The following is a 16,367-nucleotide window of genomic DNA, read 5'->3' as shown; positions in this document are numbered from 1 at the left end:
GTGTTTTTGTTGCCCCTTGTACAAGTCCGGACTTATGAGGGGTTCATTCTACTTTAATACCGCAGTTTAACATGGATACATTATACTCAGACACATTATACTGACTCAGAACCAGACAGTTCTTGTTTTATCCCCTTAATGCAAAGCCTCAGGCAGGTAACAAGTACCATAATAAAACGAAAATATTGTTCAAAGCGCAGTTAAACAAAACTCAATCACTCAGAGACTGAGTTCTGTGATCGTGTTTTTTTCCCGTATTCCCAGCCAGAATATATTTCATTTATATTGTATTGGAAAGTGTTTCGACATTATTCTCCACAACAAATCTGTCAGGTACGGAATCCAAGAAGGGTCATTGTGGTACTGACGCGTTATATCTCGAACAAAAGAAGTAAAAGGGACAAAATTAACCAAAGCACGACAAGGCGACAAGGCCTTCATTACATTTCACACAACAATATTCCAGTACGACTGGCGAGTCACAATTAACTCACTGGTGCCGATGTCCCAGTTTGTGTAGGAGTCCTCTACTCTGTTAAATCTGCTAGGTCGCCAGAACCAGAAGTCTCCGTTCCTTCTGTATTTCATGTTCAAAAACACATTCTTGTCCGAGTTCCTGTCGGAGAAACATACAGTGTTAATAATGTTTGATCATGTATATTTCTGTGACATCGGGACGTATGTCAGTGTCTTATTAAACGGTGATCGTATATCAATAGGGAACGTATCCCAATGTCCTTCAAAATAGGGAACGTATCTCAATGTCTTTCAAAGTAGGGAACGTATCTCAATGTCCTTCAAAATAGGGAACGTATCTCAATGTCCTTCAAAGTAGGGAACGTATCTCAATGTCCTTCACAATAGGGAACGTATCTCAATGTCCTTCAAAGTAGGGAACGTATCTCAATGTCCTTCACAATAGGGAACGTATCTCAATGTCCTTCAAAGTAGGGAACGTATCTCAATGTCCTTCACAATAGGGAACGTATCTCAATGTCCTTCAAAGTAGGGAACGTATCTCAATGCCCTTCAAAATAGGGAACGTATCTCAATGTCCTTCAAAGTAGGGAACGTATCTCAATGTCCTTCAAAATAGGGAACGTATCTCAATGTCCTTAAAAAGTAGGGAACGTATCTCAATGTACTTCAAAGTAGGGAACGTATCTCAATGTCCTTCAAAGTATCCTCAAAACATCAATGTCCTCTTACAATGGAACGATTATCAACATCCTCCTGTCGGGGAACGAATACCAATGTCGTCTTACAGGAGGACGTATCCCATTGTCCTCAGGGCAACCTATACCAATGTCGTCTTACAGGAGAATGTATCCCATTGTCCTCAGGGCAACCTATACCAATGTCGTCTTACAGGAGAATGTATCCCATTGTCCTCAGGGCAACCTATACCAATGTCGTCTTACAGGAGAATGTATCCCATTGTCCTCAGGGCAACCTATACCAATGCCGTCTTACAGGAGAATGTATCCCATTGTCCTCAGGGCAACCTATACCAATGTCGTCTTACAGGGGAATGTATCCCATTGTCCTCAGGGCAACCTATACCAATGTCGTCTTACAGGAGAATGTATCCCATTGTCCTCAGGGCAACCTATACCAATGTCGTCTTACAGGAGAATGTATCCCATTGTCCTCAGGGCAACCTATACCAATGTCGTCTTACAGGAGAATGTATCCCATTGTCCTCAGGGCAACCTATACCAATGTCGTCTTAGAGGGGAATGTATCTCATTGTCCTCAGGGCAACCTATACCAATGTCGTCTTACAGGAGAATGTATCCCATTGTCCTCAGGGCAACCTATACCAATGTCGTCTTACAGGGGAATGTATCTCATTGTCCTCAGGGCAACCTATACCAATGTCGTCTTAGAGGGGAATGTATCTCATTGTCCTCAGGGCAACCTATACCAATGTCGTCTTACAGGGGAATGTATCTCATTGTCCTCAGGGCAACCTATACCAATGTCGTCTTAGAGGGGAATGTATCTCATTGTCCTCAGACATGGCAACCTATACCAATGTCGTCTTACAGGGGAATGTATCTCATTGTCCTCAGACATGGCAACCTATACCAATGTCGTCTTACAGGGGAATGTATCTCATTGTCCTCAGACATGGCAACCTATACCAATGTCGTCTTACAGGGGAATGTATCTCATTGTCCTCAGACATGGCAACCTATACCAATGTCGTCCTACAGAGGATGTCAATTACATTGAGTATAAAAGAGCAAAACGTTTCTTTAGGAAGCAGCATCGTCATTCCAAACAAAAGCCCAAATACGAAAGGTTTCAGGAAATATACGAAGCGGCTGAGGTTGACATAACAGAGTACTTTAGAGCAACCAAGAGATATAAAAGAAAGAGTCCTGTAATACACAGGAAGGAATTTGTAATCTGTTTCCCAAATATCTCAAGGATTTGTCAATGCCAAATCATGATATCAATTTTGGCCCAGACTTTACTGATTATGTGAATATTCGTATGGAACAGACTGAAAATGATTCGTGTAATGACTAAGGGGACAGTGACGTTAGTTCCACGTTGATTTGTCCTTTCACATCTCATGAGTTATTGACAACTATAAAGCATCTAAAAAGCGGAAAGTCGCCTTGTCCCGATGGCATTGTTAATGAACATATCAAATACTATTATTCATCACCTTGTTACATTCTATAATGAAATTGTTGCTCATGAGTATGTACCAAAAATGTTTAACGTTGGAAAGATTTTACCTATCCACAAAGGCCATGGTAAATGTAAAGATGACCCCACTAACTACAGAGGTATTACCCTCACTCCTGTATTAAGTGAGCTGTTTGAAAGACTCCTGTTGAATAGAATTGAAGAGTGGGCAAACAAATCTAAAGGCATCCCCCACCCCTTTCAATTTGGATTTAGGAGAGGGGCTGGGGCAGAAACATCCTTAGAACGTACCCATTTAATATGTGAAAAACTAAATTATAATCATAGGCTATTTTTCTTTTCTTTTTTGGGGGGAGGGGGTTAAATCCTATCCCAGCTGTTCGTATATGGGAAAGGGTAATACTACCATGTGGATTATGTGCTTGTAGTTTATAGGGTAAGCAGTCACCAACGTATTCAACGTTATTTTTGTAAAAAGATTCAAAGATTGTCTCGACGCTCTCCTTCCGTCGTCACCAGAGATTGTCTTGGCTTAATTTCTCTCCAGGCGTACATTGATCAACGAGCTCTCTTATTCCTTGGAAGAGTATGATATTAACTTTGCATTTAAAAGAATATTACAGCACAGACTTGTTCCGTATCAAGTCGATACAATTAAGGAAAAAGATGATAAATGTAAAATGTCACCCGTATACCACATGTTATCACTAGTAAACAAGTATGAACTCAATAAAGATATAAACACCTGTACCACCTCTTCTGAATTCCCCAACAAACATGCATTGGCGACTCGAGTTAAAGAACAAATAAGTGTACGTGACCGTAACGTAATTTATGCAGAGCTTCATTCAAGAGAAATCCTGAAACGATACTCTCTTATACGATCACCTAAGTACACAGACTATGGTTACTAACAATTGAAAGGCCGGAAAACTTCTATGATTTGGCATATTTATTATGCCTTAGCACCTACAGTATACAATCCGATGAATGTTTATGCGGCACATTTTTATAAGCCCTCCTATAGGAAAACGTATATCAAGTCTTCCTTCAGGGGAACGTATGTCAAAGCCCTCCTATAGGAAAACGTATATCAAGTCTTCCTTCAGGGGAGCGTATGTCAAAGCCCTCCTATAGGAAAACGTATATCAAGTCTCCCTTCATGGGAACGTATGTCAAAGCCCTCCTATAAGAAAACGTATATCAAGTCTTCCTTGATCATGAGAGGAACGTATGTCAAAGCCCTCCTATAGGAAAACGTATATAAAGTCTTCCTTCAGGGGAATGTATGTCAAAGTCCTCCTATAAGAAAACGTATATCAAGTCTTCCTTCAGAGGAACGTATGTCAAAGTCCTCCTATAGGAAAACGTATATAAAGTCTTCCTTCAGGGGAATGTATGTCAAAGCCCTCCTATAAGAAAACGTATATCAAGTCTTCCTTCAGGGGAATGTATGTCAAAGCCCTCCTATAAGAAAACGTATATCAAGTCTTCCTTCAGGGGAATGTATGTCAAAGTCCTCCTATAGGAAAACGTATATCAAGTCTTCCTTCAGAGGAACGTATGTCAAAGCCCTCCTATAGGTAAACGTATATCAAGTCTTCCTTCAGGTGAACGTTTGTCAAAGTCCTCCTACAGGAAAACGTATATCAAGTCTTCCTTCAGGGGAACGTATGTCAAAGCCCTCCTATAGGAAAACGTATATCAAGTCTTCCTTCAGGGAAACGTATGTCAAAGCCCTCCTATAGGAAAACGTATATCAAGTCTTCCTTCAGGGGAATGTATGTCAAAGCCCTCCTATAGGAAAACGTATATCAAGTCTTCCTTCAGAGGAACGTATGTCAAAGCCCTCCTATAGGAAAACGTATATCAAGTCTTCCTTCAGGCGAACGTATGTCAAAGTTCTCCTATAGAAAAAGGTATATCAAGTCTTCCTTCAGGGGAACGTATGTCAAAGTCCTCCTATAGGAAAACGTATATCAAGTCTTCCTTCAGGGGAATGTATGTCAAAGTCCTCCTATAGAAAAACGTATATCAAGTCTTCCTTCAGGGGAATGTATGTCAAAGTCCTCCTATAGAAAAACGTATATCAAGTCTTCCTTCAGGGGAATGTATGTCAAAGCCCTCCTATAGGAAAACGTATATCAAGTCTTCCTTCAGGGGAACGTATGTCAAAGCCCTCCTATAGGAAAACGTATATCAAGTCTTCCTTTAGAGGAACGTATGTCAAAGCCCTCCTATAGGAAAACGTATATCAAGTCTTCCTTCAGAGGAACGTATGTCAAAGTCCTCCTATAGGAAAACGTATATAAAGTCTTCCTTCAGGGGAATGTATGTCAAAGCCCTCCTATAAGAAAACGTATATCAAGTCTTCCTTCAGGGGAATGTATGTCAAAGCCCTCCTATAAGAAAACGTATATCAAGTCTTCCTTCAGGGGAATGTATGTCAAAGTCCTCCTATAGGAAAACGTATATCAAGTCTTCCTTCAGAGGAACGTATGTCAAAGCCCTCCTATAGGTAAACGTATATCAAGTCTTCCTTCAGGGGAATGTATGTCAAAGTCCTCCTACAGGAAAACGTATATCAAGTCTTCCTTCAGGGGAACGTATGTCAAAGCCCTCCTATAGGAAAACGTATATCAAGTCTTCCTTCAGGGGAACGTATGTCAAAGCCCTCCTATAGGAAAACGTATATCAAGTCTTCCTTCAGGGGAATGTATGTCAAAGCCCTCCTATAGGAAAACGTATATCAAGTCTTCCTTCAGGGGAATGTATGTCAAAGCCCTCCTATAGGAAAACGTATATCAAGTCTTCCTTCAGGGGAATGTATGTCAAAGCCCTCCTATAGGAAAACGTATATCAAGTCTTCCTTCAGAGGAACGTATGTCAAAGTCCTCCTATAGGAAAACGTATATCAAGTCTTCCTTCAGGCGAACGTATGTCAAAGTTCTCCTATAGGAAAAGGTATATCAAGTCTTCCTTCAGGGGAACGTATGTCAAAGTCCTCCTATAGGAAAACGTATATCAAGTCTTCCTTCAGGGGAATGTATGTCAAAGTCCTCCTATAGAAAAACGTATATCAAGTCTTCCTTCAGGGGAACGTATGTCAAAGTCCTCCTATAGGAAAACGTATATCAAGTCTTCCTTCAGGGGAATGTATGTCAAAGTCCTCCTATAGAAAAAGGTATATCAAGTCTTCCTTCAGAGGAACGTATGTCAAAGTCCTCCTTCAGGAAAACGTATATCAAGTGTTCCTTCAGGGGAATGTATGTCAAAGTCCTCCTATAGGAAAACGTATATCAAGTCTTCCTTCAGAGGAACGTATGTCAAAGTCCTCCTACAGGAAAACGTATATCAAGTCTTCCTTCAGGGGAACGTATGTCAAAGTCCTCCTTCAGGTAAACGTATGTCAAGTCTTCCTTCAGGGGAATGTATGTCAAAGTCCTCCTATAGGAAAACGTATATCAAGTCTTCCTTCAGGGGAATGTATGTCAAAGTCCTCCTATAGAAAAACGTATATCAAGTCTTCCTTCAGAGGAACGTATGTCAAAGTCCTCCTACAGGAAAACGTATATCAAGTATTCCTTCAGGTGAACGTATGTCAAAGTCCTCCTACAGGAAAACGTATATCAAGTCTTCCTTCAGGGGAACGTATGTCAACGTCCTCCGACAGGAAGAAACTTCTCCTTCAGGGGAACGTATGTAAATGTCTTCTTACACAGGGAAAAGTATGTCAAGGTCCTGTTACATTGGGAAACGTAGATACACTTAGACAGGGAATCGTCCTCTTACAGAAAACGTATTATACCAATGTCCTCTTTCAGGGGGCAACGTATGACATTGCCCTCCTACGGGGGAACGTGCACCAATGAAACTTACGTCAATGTCCACATATCTGCTGGGTTCATATCGACACCGGAAAACAGTGTGACATTAGATCACAATTCATTTAAACATGCATATGTACTGTAACATCTTCCCGAGGCAAGGGAGTTAACTGACTTTAAAAGTCCGGTTTCCACCCATGCCGAACTAGACCGCAATTATGGAGTTATATTTTGGCTGGACAGACGAGTCTACGCATAACCAAATCAAACTTGCGTAACGAAATCCACATCCGGTTCGTAAACTGCAGGGCAGATTTCGGCCGATTGCATGATTTGCAAAGCATGTGTAACGACAACTTATCTTCAACAGACATTTTCCAAACATTTCATGTTTTAATCAAGGTGCTCAAGTGATTTGATGCACTTCGCGCAGTAAGACCCGATTTATTACAAAATAGACCTCTATTATCGATCAGATCGTTTTCACGCCATTTTGTTTGACGCAAATGTAAGTGATATGAGGTGGAATCTGATTGGTCAGTTGGAAGGACATAGAAGGGCCATAACTCGTAATGGGTTTTGAGTTATCTTATATCCCAGTAAATGTTATGATCGATCGTCAGAAGAAAGATCACCTTTGAAACATGACAACAAGAGACAGAATGGTTTCCGAACCGAACCTGAACGCCCAAACACACCCTAAACTTTCCACGGGGACCGTTGCTCCCTGCACATGGATAGGGAGATCCTCCTTGATTTTGACACTTCACTGAAAGGTCGTCAAATCGCTCTGAGCCATTAGTATTGTTGATTTTATCCCCAGTAACACGTAAGCTCTCAACACTTGCTTTAACATAGTATTTGTGATCAGATTGGATATGCGTCGTCTACAAAAGCATGTGGCTATTGGCATGCTTCCAAATGGTTGAATAATATGTTCAACGTGTCTCAGTCTGTAATTTGCAGACTTTGGAACAGGTTTCTGCAGACACAAAATGTAAGTGATAGGCCCCACACAGGGCGCCCTCTGTCATCAACACGAGATTGATTAATCAGAAACTAGGCTTCAAGAAATCAAGCACAAACTGTCAAGTCGTTGTTCACTTTCGCTTGGCGATAACTAGAGGTTACTTTAGTCACTGACCTGTCGTCTGCATGCTAATCTGCATGTTCGGCGGTCACGTGTTGTACCGGTAACCAATTGACACATTCTCGCCAGACGACGGACGATGAGGCTGGTGCCCATCGCGCACGTGTTGTAACTGACAAAATCTAGCAGCAAATTATCGCCAGAATGCAATGGCTAGCCATGCCCTGACCTTTCCCCCATAAGCACGCCTGCGACATTATCGGGAGACGTCAAAGGTCAACCGCTACGATAGCAGAAATGTGCCATGCGCTTCGAGAGGAGTGGCCAAGACTCTCTCAAGTTGCCATTAGGATACTGATTCTGACCATGCCACGCCTTGTACACGAATGTCTGACCAATCGTGGGGACATGACCCATTATTGATCACGTTATCTTAAACCTTCACTTAGACCACACTCCCCTGTCTCCTTTCTTGTTTGTTTGCGCCCTTTAAATACACCGCCAACATCTTCTGTTGATTGTCATGTTACACCTCGTTATAACCTCTTTGCATTTCTATAATCATCTGTTATTTTTGAATATCCCTCCTGAATTTGAGAGCATATACTGCATTTCACAGATTGTCTATTTGTATATTTAATTGTCCGCGGTATCGAATAAAGATAAATGGGGCACTACCTGATTTGTACAATTGTTCTCAAACACCAGCCAAAAACAACGCTACGCTTCTGCACTTTTAATCAGCTATGGTACAGATTTGTACCAATCGTTCGGCTGCTGCCGTCTGAGCCGTCGCAATTCGTTGTGCAGAGTTGTGTCCCTTTGGCGCGCCAGAAACCTATGGTCGAGAGTTCGAATCACGGTTCGGCCTGATTATGTTTCTAGGTTTGTCAGCACCATACCCGTGGAAACGTCTGAGACCTGCATCACTTCGGGCTTTCCTCCAACATTAAGATGAACCGCCGTGATGAAACTGGAATACTGTTAAAAGCGGCGTTAAACCAAACTCACTCACTCACTCACTCACCACTAAAAGTGGAACCAGTGTCCTGACTCACCCGCTGGAGTCTCTCAGAGTCACGAGGAACGCTTGTGTTTCAGCCGTTCTGGCATCAGCAATATCAGCTTCTTCTGCATCACAGATGGCTGCTGCATCTCCAAACCGTGTTGTAGTTCCCAAATATTTGTAGCAGAAACCATCGTCGGTGTTGCCTGTGTAACCAGCCTCGCATGCCACGGAGGGACCGGTTGTTGTAGTTGTGGTAGTTGTTGTAGTTGTAGTTGTGGTAGTTGTTGGTGCAGCTGTTGTAGTTGTAGTTGTGGTAGTTGTTGGTGCAGCTGTTGTTGTAGGTGTAGTTGGTGTTGAAGTCGTCGTAGTTGTAGTTGTTGTAGTTGATGTTATTGTTCCCCCTTATAATTAAGAGGTGTGATGAGGTGAATTGGGGTTTAACGTCGCGCTCAAGATTATGTTACTTATATGACGATGTGCATGCACGTACGTATCTGCTTGTATTCTTACAGACCTACGCCGGTTTCATAATGCTAGCCCATTGAGGTGAGTGTGTGTGTGTGTGTGTGTGTGTGTGTGTGTGTGTGTGTGTGTGTGTGTGTGTGTGTGTGTGTGTGTGTGTGTGTGTGTGTCCGCGCGCGCACGTGTGTGTGTGTGATGAACATCCCATTCAGACACAGTATACTGACTCCGAGTCGACCAGGACTTGTTTTAGCCCCTAAATGCCGAGCGCCAGGCAGAGTAACAACAAGTATGAGGACTTGACATAGACCGCTGCTCATGCTATTAACCACTAGTTTCCTTAATACATTTTACTAAACTGCCGGGCAGAAGAAAGCATACACTTGAAAACTGAATTTGACTGAGAGGTTCCCAAAGTTATGAAAACAATCGCCCAAACACTGCAAACTTAAGGTACAAAACACAACTAGGGTACCAGTATATAAAAAAAGATCACTACCAAATTACCCCTTCTTTTTTGTTTCATCACCAAATATATGGTGCTCAAATTTTTTTTGCCCACCAGTTTATTTAATACCGTAGCTGTCAGCGGAATATAACATCATTCATTCAACGTTCCATTACCGTGGAGGATGTTTAGGGGGTGTGGTTCACGCGGCTGATGATGTTCCTCTATTCCCGACATCGCGGCTCAAACTCACATTAAACAAATAGTATTCGTGATAGCTCACACATAATCCGCTGATACATGCTGATACATGAACGACAACCCGTGAAGATCCGGACTATTGCTGAGTGCGGCGTTAAACAACAATCAAACAAAGAAAACAAGACATTGACGGGTACTTACCGTTACAAACCGAACCCATTTCTGACCATTGTCCGGAGGATAGACAGAATCTGGGAACAACGATGCTGTTGTCGATGTCGCACTCGTAGTTGACGCTGCTGCCGATGCTGTAAGATGCAGATGGAGCCCCGACAAGGCTTCCGCCATCCACATCAGGCGGAGCACCACACGAACCTTGGGAGTGAGTAAGTGACTTTGCGTTTTACAGTATTCCAGTTATATTACGGCCTGCAGTTGATGTGGGAGCAAATCCCGAAGTAATGAAGGTCTCAGACATTAACCACTTTGGTGACACACAGGAGCGCGCTTACAGGGAACACTGGCACAATTTAAGCAAAGTTAATAACACAGCTCGAGTAATTACATTGGCTCGCATATATACTACTCAAAAGAAGTTAAAGAAAAAACTATTTTTATATGACTATAGTTAATCTATCAAGCCATGACAAATTATCTATAGTTATACATTGTGTATGAAAAATTCGGGTGTTCTTTAACTTCTTTTGAGTAGTATAGCTCACAAAGCTCGAAGATTACTATAAAGCTGTTTGACCAAGGTTATAACATTCAAGGTCTCAGTAAAACTTTTTAAAAGTTTCATGGTATGTTGTGAACATTTCCATATTTGACGCATTGCGGATAAAAATGTTGTCCAGTGCAATTCCCTTTTTTTGACCATTATGTACCCGTGTATTTTTTATGCGAACAATTGACTTGCCATTGCATGTGTTTGTGACGGATGCCACCGGTTGGGCACCATACGCTCACCTTTCCGTGTACACTTGGTATCATCACTATTTGATAGTGATTCCTAAACACATGCTCATAATATCGTGGGAATCGTAAAATCGACTCTGCTTTAAGAGATTTGTTGTGAATTTGAAAACTGTTTTTTCGCTTTTATTTGATCACTGTAATGTCATCAGTAGCCATGACGTCATAATCTAATGACATCACTGATCTCTCTGTAACTAAGGCTGGCTAGCTGTACTCAGTTCTCCAAAGACACTGGTTATTGCTGTTTTGCAACAGGAAAAGTTAGAAGAATGATTTCGGATGATAAATAGAATCCCATCTGTGTGTCTTTTGATATCAAGTACATCAACACTCGTTGATAATAGTTAAAAACTACACGGCAAGCCTCGGAGGTATAAATTTAAAAGCCCGTGTTGACATATTGGATATCTAAAGACAAGAGGGTAAGATTCGAAATGTATTTACGAATATCTGCACGAGTAACAATCTCCATTATCTGAATTGCAAGAATGATGCATTGGGTAGCTTACTAGCACTCGAAATGGTCTGATCCAAGTTGCAGGTGTCGCGACAGCCGATGGCTGCATCCTCGGTGTTGCAGTAGTTGCTGTTAGCAGCAATTAAGGCGTCACAGTCATCGTAGCTGTCGTATTCACCGCCTGGAAACACAAACATTGTGCTGCAAGGGTTGACATAGTTGCTAATAGGACAGGGTGATGGAGTGGTTTGGGTTGGCGTGGGGGCGCATGGGGTGGGGTGTTCAGCGGGGTAGAATTGGGATAGTAGACCTGGGTGGGTTGGGTTAGGGTGTTTAGCGGGGTAGATTTGGAAGAGTAGAACTGTGTGGGTTGGGTGGTGGTGTTTAGCAGGGTAGAGTTGGGGTAGTAGGCCTGTGTGGATTGGGTTGGGGTGTTTAGCGGGGTAGATTTGGAAGAGTAGAACTGTGTGGGTTGGGTGGTGGTGTTTAGCGGGGTAGAGTTTGGGTAGTAGGCCTGTGTGGATTGGGTGGTGGTGTTTAGCGGGGTAGAGTGGGGGTAGTAGACCTGTGTTGGTTTGGTTGGGGTGTTTAGCGGGGTAGAGTTGGAAGAGTAGAACTGTGTGGGTTGGGTGGGGGTGTTTAGCGGGGTAGAGTGGGGGGTAGTAGACCTGTGTGGGTTGGGTTACGGTGTTTAGCGGGGTAGAGCGGGGGTAGTAGAAGTGTGTGGGTTAGGTTGTGGTGTTTAGCTGGGTAGAGTTGGGATATTAGACCAGGACTGGATTGCGGTGGTGTGTTCAGCGAGGTAGAGTGAGGGTAGTATACCCAATCATGTGTTCACAAGCGGGACCGTTTAGGACAGCAACCATGGGTTCACTGATGGACAAGATCAAATAACTCAATGTCAAAACTAAACTGCCTTCATGGCATACACAGACACGTCCATCTTCCAAAGACAAAGGAGTTAACTGAGTACAAAAAGTCGTTTTCACCCTTGCCGAACTAGGCTGGAATTATGAAGTTATATTTAAGCTATACTAACGAGTCCAATCAAAACCCGGCTCATAAACAACACGGTGACTGCCGTGCAGATTTCGGTCGATTACAAGATTTGCAAAGCATGTGTTCCGTCAACTGGGCATCGAGAGATATTTTCCAAGTATTTTCATGTTTTCAATCAAGGTGCTCAAGTGATATTATGCATTTCGCGAAGGAAGACCCGTTTTATTACAACATAGATCTAGATTGTCGATCGGATCGTCTTGACTTGGTGCCGCAATTTTGTTTGAAGCAAATGCAAGTGGTATGAGAGCTTGAATCTGATTGGTCAATAGGAGTACATTGAAGGGACATAACTCGTAATAACCCTTGCTGGCGCTACAATCTAGCCACGAGAATCCAGCCTAGTTCGGAAAGGGTGGAAAATGCATTTTTAAAGTCAGTTACCTCCCTTGCCTCGGGAAGATGAGAGTGAGCGAGTGAGTGAGTGGGTTTAACGCAGCTTTTAACAATATTCCAGTTATATCGCGGCGTGTCAGCTTAATGTGGAAGGAAAGCCCGAAGTGATGCAGGTCTAGGACGTTTACCACTTCGGTGAAACCCACAAGCACGGCTATGGTGCTGACAAACCTAGAAACATAATCGGGGCGAACCGGGATTCGAACTCACAATCATAGGTTTCTGGCGTGCCCAAGGGACGCAACTCTGCACAGCGAATCGCGGAGCCTTAGACGACTGGGCCACCCGTGCCCCCCGGGAAGATGAGACACGTCCAACCCACTGTCATGGCGTAAAGTAAAATCGTTTCAATAGACAATACATACCGTAGTTGCAGGCGTTGCAAAGTTTGATGACGCAGCCGCCAGAGTTGTTGTCAGTGTAGCACCATGGTTGAGGTAGGTTACCACCAGGATTCCGGCATTGATTACCAGAATAGTCAGCTTGCAAGGGACTGAAAACGCCAAATATGTACATGTGTGGTTATCTGCCCTTGACCACCCAGCGGAACATGCTGGCCCCTCACTAGAATCGTTGATATTCCATTTCAATTTTGATCATCTGCTTGTACTATAGGTTCTACTATGGTGATGGGTACTTAATTCTTTCTTAGATCATGTTTAATATAAAGCATCATTATTTCATTATTACGTTAAGTTTTCCACCTGATGTACCCTCTGTATAAGTTTATGTTCCCTGAGCCCGAAGTATATCAACCCATGTCACCGATGGACAACGAAAACATCTTACCGCACAACTTATCATATTGCAGGTATGTCTTATACGTGAACGTTTTGATTCGAATCGGTAAGAATACCGCGTTGAGCCTTTTATAACAGAAGACAGAAAACTAAGTTAGAGTTATTTCCTCTCGATCTATTTCACTCGGAAAATATCGTTAATATCCGGAAAATGGCGTCTAACATAATTAATTCGAGATGTACAATTGCGGTTGGTAATTTGCAAATGTAATGCCAACAGTTCGGCAATTCGAGCGGGGAACATAAGAAGTGTACTTTACATGTAAGCGGGGTACATTGCAAATGATACAATAGGTCTCAGCAAATCGGAATCCGACATTCACGTGTAAGCTACTAAGGTAAAGGACAAGGTGGATAAGGGCCATTTTTGACCCATGGGGATCTGCATAACTTAAGAATTGAGCAACACTTGTAGAAATTGTTTTAAATATCATAAGATATGTTCATATGAAAGAGAACTAATTATTAACTTTGTTCATTTCAACAATTGCATGTTTCGGACAGCACTTAATGCACAGGTAAAAATAAAATCAGTATAAAAAGGCAGTTATAGAGGTTTTCCATGAAGCTTTTCCCAAATATTTAAACATAATTGTCATTGAAGATAAACATACAAAACTACAAAGATATTGTAAAACAGTCATTTTAGGTCACGGACTTGCTTATTCTTAGAAGTTCAAATAATTTTCCCTTTTCACTCATTTAATCATATTTGTATATTTGACCATGTCAGATGTCCCAAACTTTCAAGTGTAAGACTGAAAAACAACTAGATGTCAGCCATTGCCCTTGGTTGTCCGTGTAGTATTGGGCATCCTGTTCCATAGTTAAATAATTGAAACTAATGAAATGAAGTGTTTTTCTTTAATTTAAAGCATGGTTTACAGTGTAAACCGTCATATCAGAGTAGTGAGTATAGATATACGCTGTTCTGGCAATATTACAGCACTAACACTTCTGGGGCACCAACAAGGGGACACCAGTAGGCTACCCTACCGCCCCTGTGCCATTGGACGAGCTTTAGCATGTTTGATATGTGCGACACCGGGTCTCATACCTGAAAGTAAAGGGAATGACGTCACACTTTGCCGCGTCAGTCCACTTCATGCAGGGGGTGTTATCTTCTGCTACGTTCCTTTCTCCATTGTAGGTGGCGCCTTTGTCGGCCAGATTGTAACACCACTCCTCAGCTGCAACGTCAAACATATTGTTTGTTTGTTTAACGCCACACTCAGCAATATTACAGCCATATGATGGCGGTCTGTAAATAATCGAGTCTGGACCACGCAATCAAGTGATTGACATCATTAGCATCGATCCACGCAATTGGGATACGATGACATGCATCAACCAAGTCAGCGAGCCTGACCACCCGATTCCGTTAGTCGCCTCTTAGGACAAGCATAGTCTCCTTTTATGGCAAGCATGGGTTGCTTCAAACATATTAACTACGCTGTTACGGATGGTGTGACAGGGGTTTCCCCGCACCATACCCTCCTTGTGTTTCTATCATCGTCCTTCGGGGGACTACGTCGAACCCCAGCATCGCATACAAACACACTACCCTTACTAAAAGCCGCTCAAGGCATCTCTTTATATAATGACACCCTCACTCGCCGAATCGCGAACTCATGGACAACATAAACCGGAATTCGCAATATGCATTCAATGAGACAGAGAGGGGAGAGCATACTGTATACTTTGTATTTGACAACGATAGCTATTTAGTCGTATACTATAAACTTTTCCATATCCTATAAACAAAATCGTGTCCACTACTGATCACTGTCATAAGCAAAAGACAAATGGTATATTGACATTTACATACTCTGTAAATTATATGCAAGTTACAGCCACAAGTGTTGAACCCCACTAATGAATATTACAAGAAATCTCATTTTGTTGTTGTTGTTGATTTTACACGGAGAAATAGACAGGGAAGCCTTAGTAAATCCCTCACAAGAAGTTAATGGAGTGACTCTGAGTAATGTCTGTACTGAAGCAGGTATGTTTGCAATTCGCGCTGAGCTTGACAATATGAATGGAATCATGGTGAAAGCGGCGTTAAACCAACTCACTCACTCACACCGACAATTTGTAACGAGCGTTTATTCTATGTCATTTTAAAGTTTCGAAAGTGCGATATATACGACTTTCATTGGATAACCTTACTCTTGCTAGGCCTCGTTCTTCAAATCGATCTGAGCGCTAGTTCAATCGCAGCTTACTTTTACATAGAATTACTACAGTCGTGAACATATAATCTGTTTTGTGAATGTATTGGGCATACATGACAGTACCTATCCGTAAGAAGTGTGTATTACATCAGTACCGACCCGGAAGTAGTGTGTATCACATCAGTACCGACCCGGAAGTAATGTGTATTACATCAGTACCGACCCGGAAGTAGTGTGTATTACATCAGTACCGACCCGGAAGAAGTGTGTATTACATCAGTACCGACCCGGAAGTAGTGTGTATTACATCAGTACCGACCCGGAGATAGTGTGTATAACATCACTACCGACCCGGAAGTTGTGTGTATTACATCAGTACCGACCCGGAAGTAGTGTGTATTACATCAGTACCGACCCGGAAGTAGTGTGTTTCACATCAGTACCAACCCGGAAGTAGTGTGTATTACATCAGTACCTATCCGGAAGTGGTGTGTATCACATCAGTACCTAGCCGGAAGTAGTGTGTATTACATCAGTACATATCCGGGAGTAGTGTGTATCACATCAGTACCTATCCGGAAGTAGTGTGTAATACATCAGTACCGACCCAGTAGCACTGTGTATTACAACATCGATACCGACCCGGAAGTGGTGTGTATTACATCGGTACCTACCCAGTAGTAGTGTGTATACCATTTGTATCTACCCGGAAGCAATGTGTATTACATCAGTAACGACCCGGAAGTGGTGTGTTTTACATCGGTACCTATCCGGAAGTAGTGTGTATACCATTTGTATC

At 42.4% G+C, this 16,367-nt stretch overlaps 1 protein-coding gene across 2 annotated transcripts in view; it reads right to left on the bottom strand.

Annotated features, from left to right (window-relative positions):
* The window catches only part of LOC124117278, a 34,044-nt gene that overhangs the window by 5,681 nt on the left and 11,996 nt on the right, over window positions 1-16,367 (bottom strand). For both annotated transcript variants that reach the window (XM_046479097.2, XM_046479089.2), the window contains exons 14-19: window positions 14,449-14,581; window positions 12,957-13,084; window positions 11,189-11,317; window positions 9,903-10,076; window positions 8,640-8,991; window positions 495-616 (exon numbers count right to left, since the gene is read on the bottom strand). In XM_046479097.2, the coding sequence (XP_046335053.2) occupies window positions 495-616; window positions 8,640-8,991; window positions 9,903-10,076; window positions 11,189-11,317; window positions 12,957-13,084; window positions 14,449-14,581 (1,038 nt within the window). The remainder of the gene's footprint in view (window positions 1-494; window positions 617-8,639; window positions 8,992-9,902; window positions 10,077-11,188; window positions 11,318-12,956; window positions 13,085-14,448; window positions 14,582-16,367) is intronic.

Source organism: Haliotis rufescens, unplaced genomic scaffold (genome assembly GCF_023055435.1).
Source record: "Haliotis rufescens isolate VD_foot unplaced genomic scaffold, xgHalRufe1.0.p SCAF_12, whole genome shotgun sequence".
NCBI lineage: Eukaryota > Metazoa > Mollusca > Gastropoda > Lepetellida > Haliotidae > Haliotis > Haliotis rufescens.
This window is presented reverse-complemented; position numbering and strand designations above follow the sequence as displayed.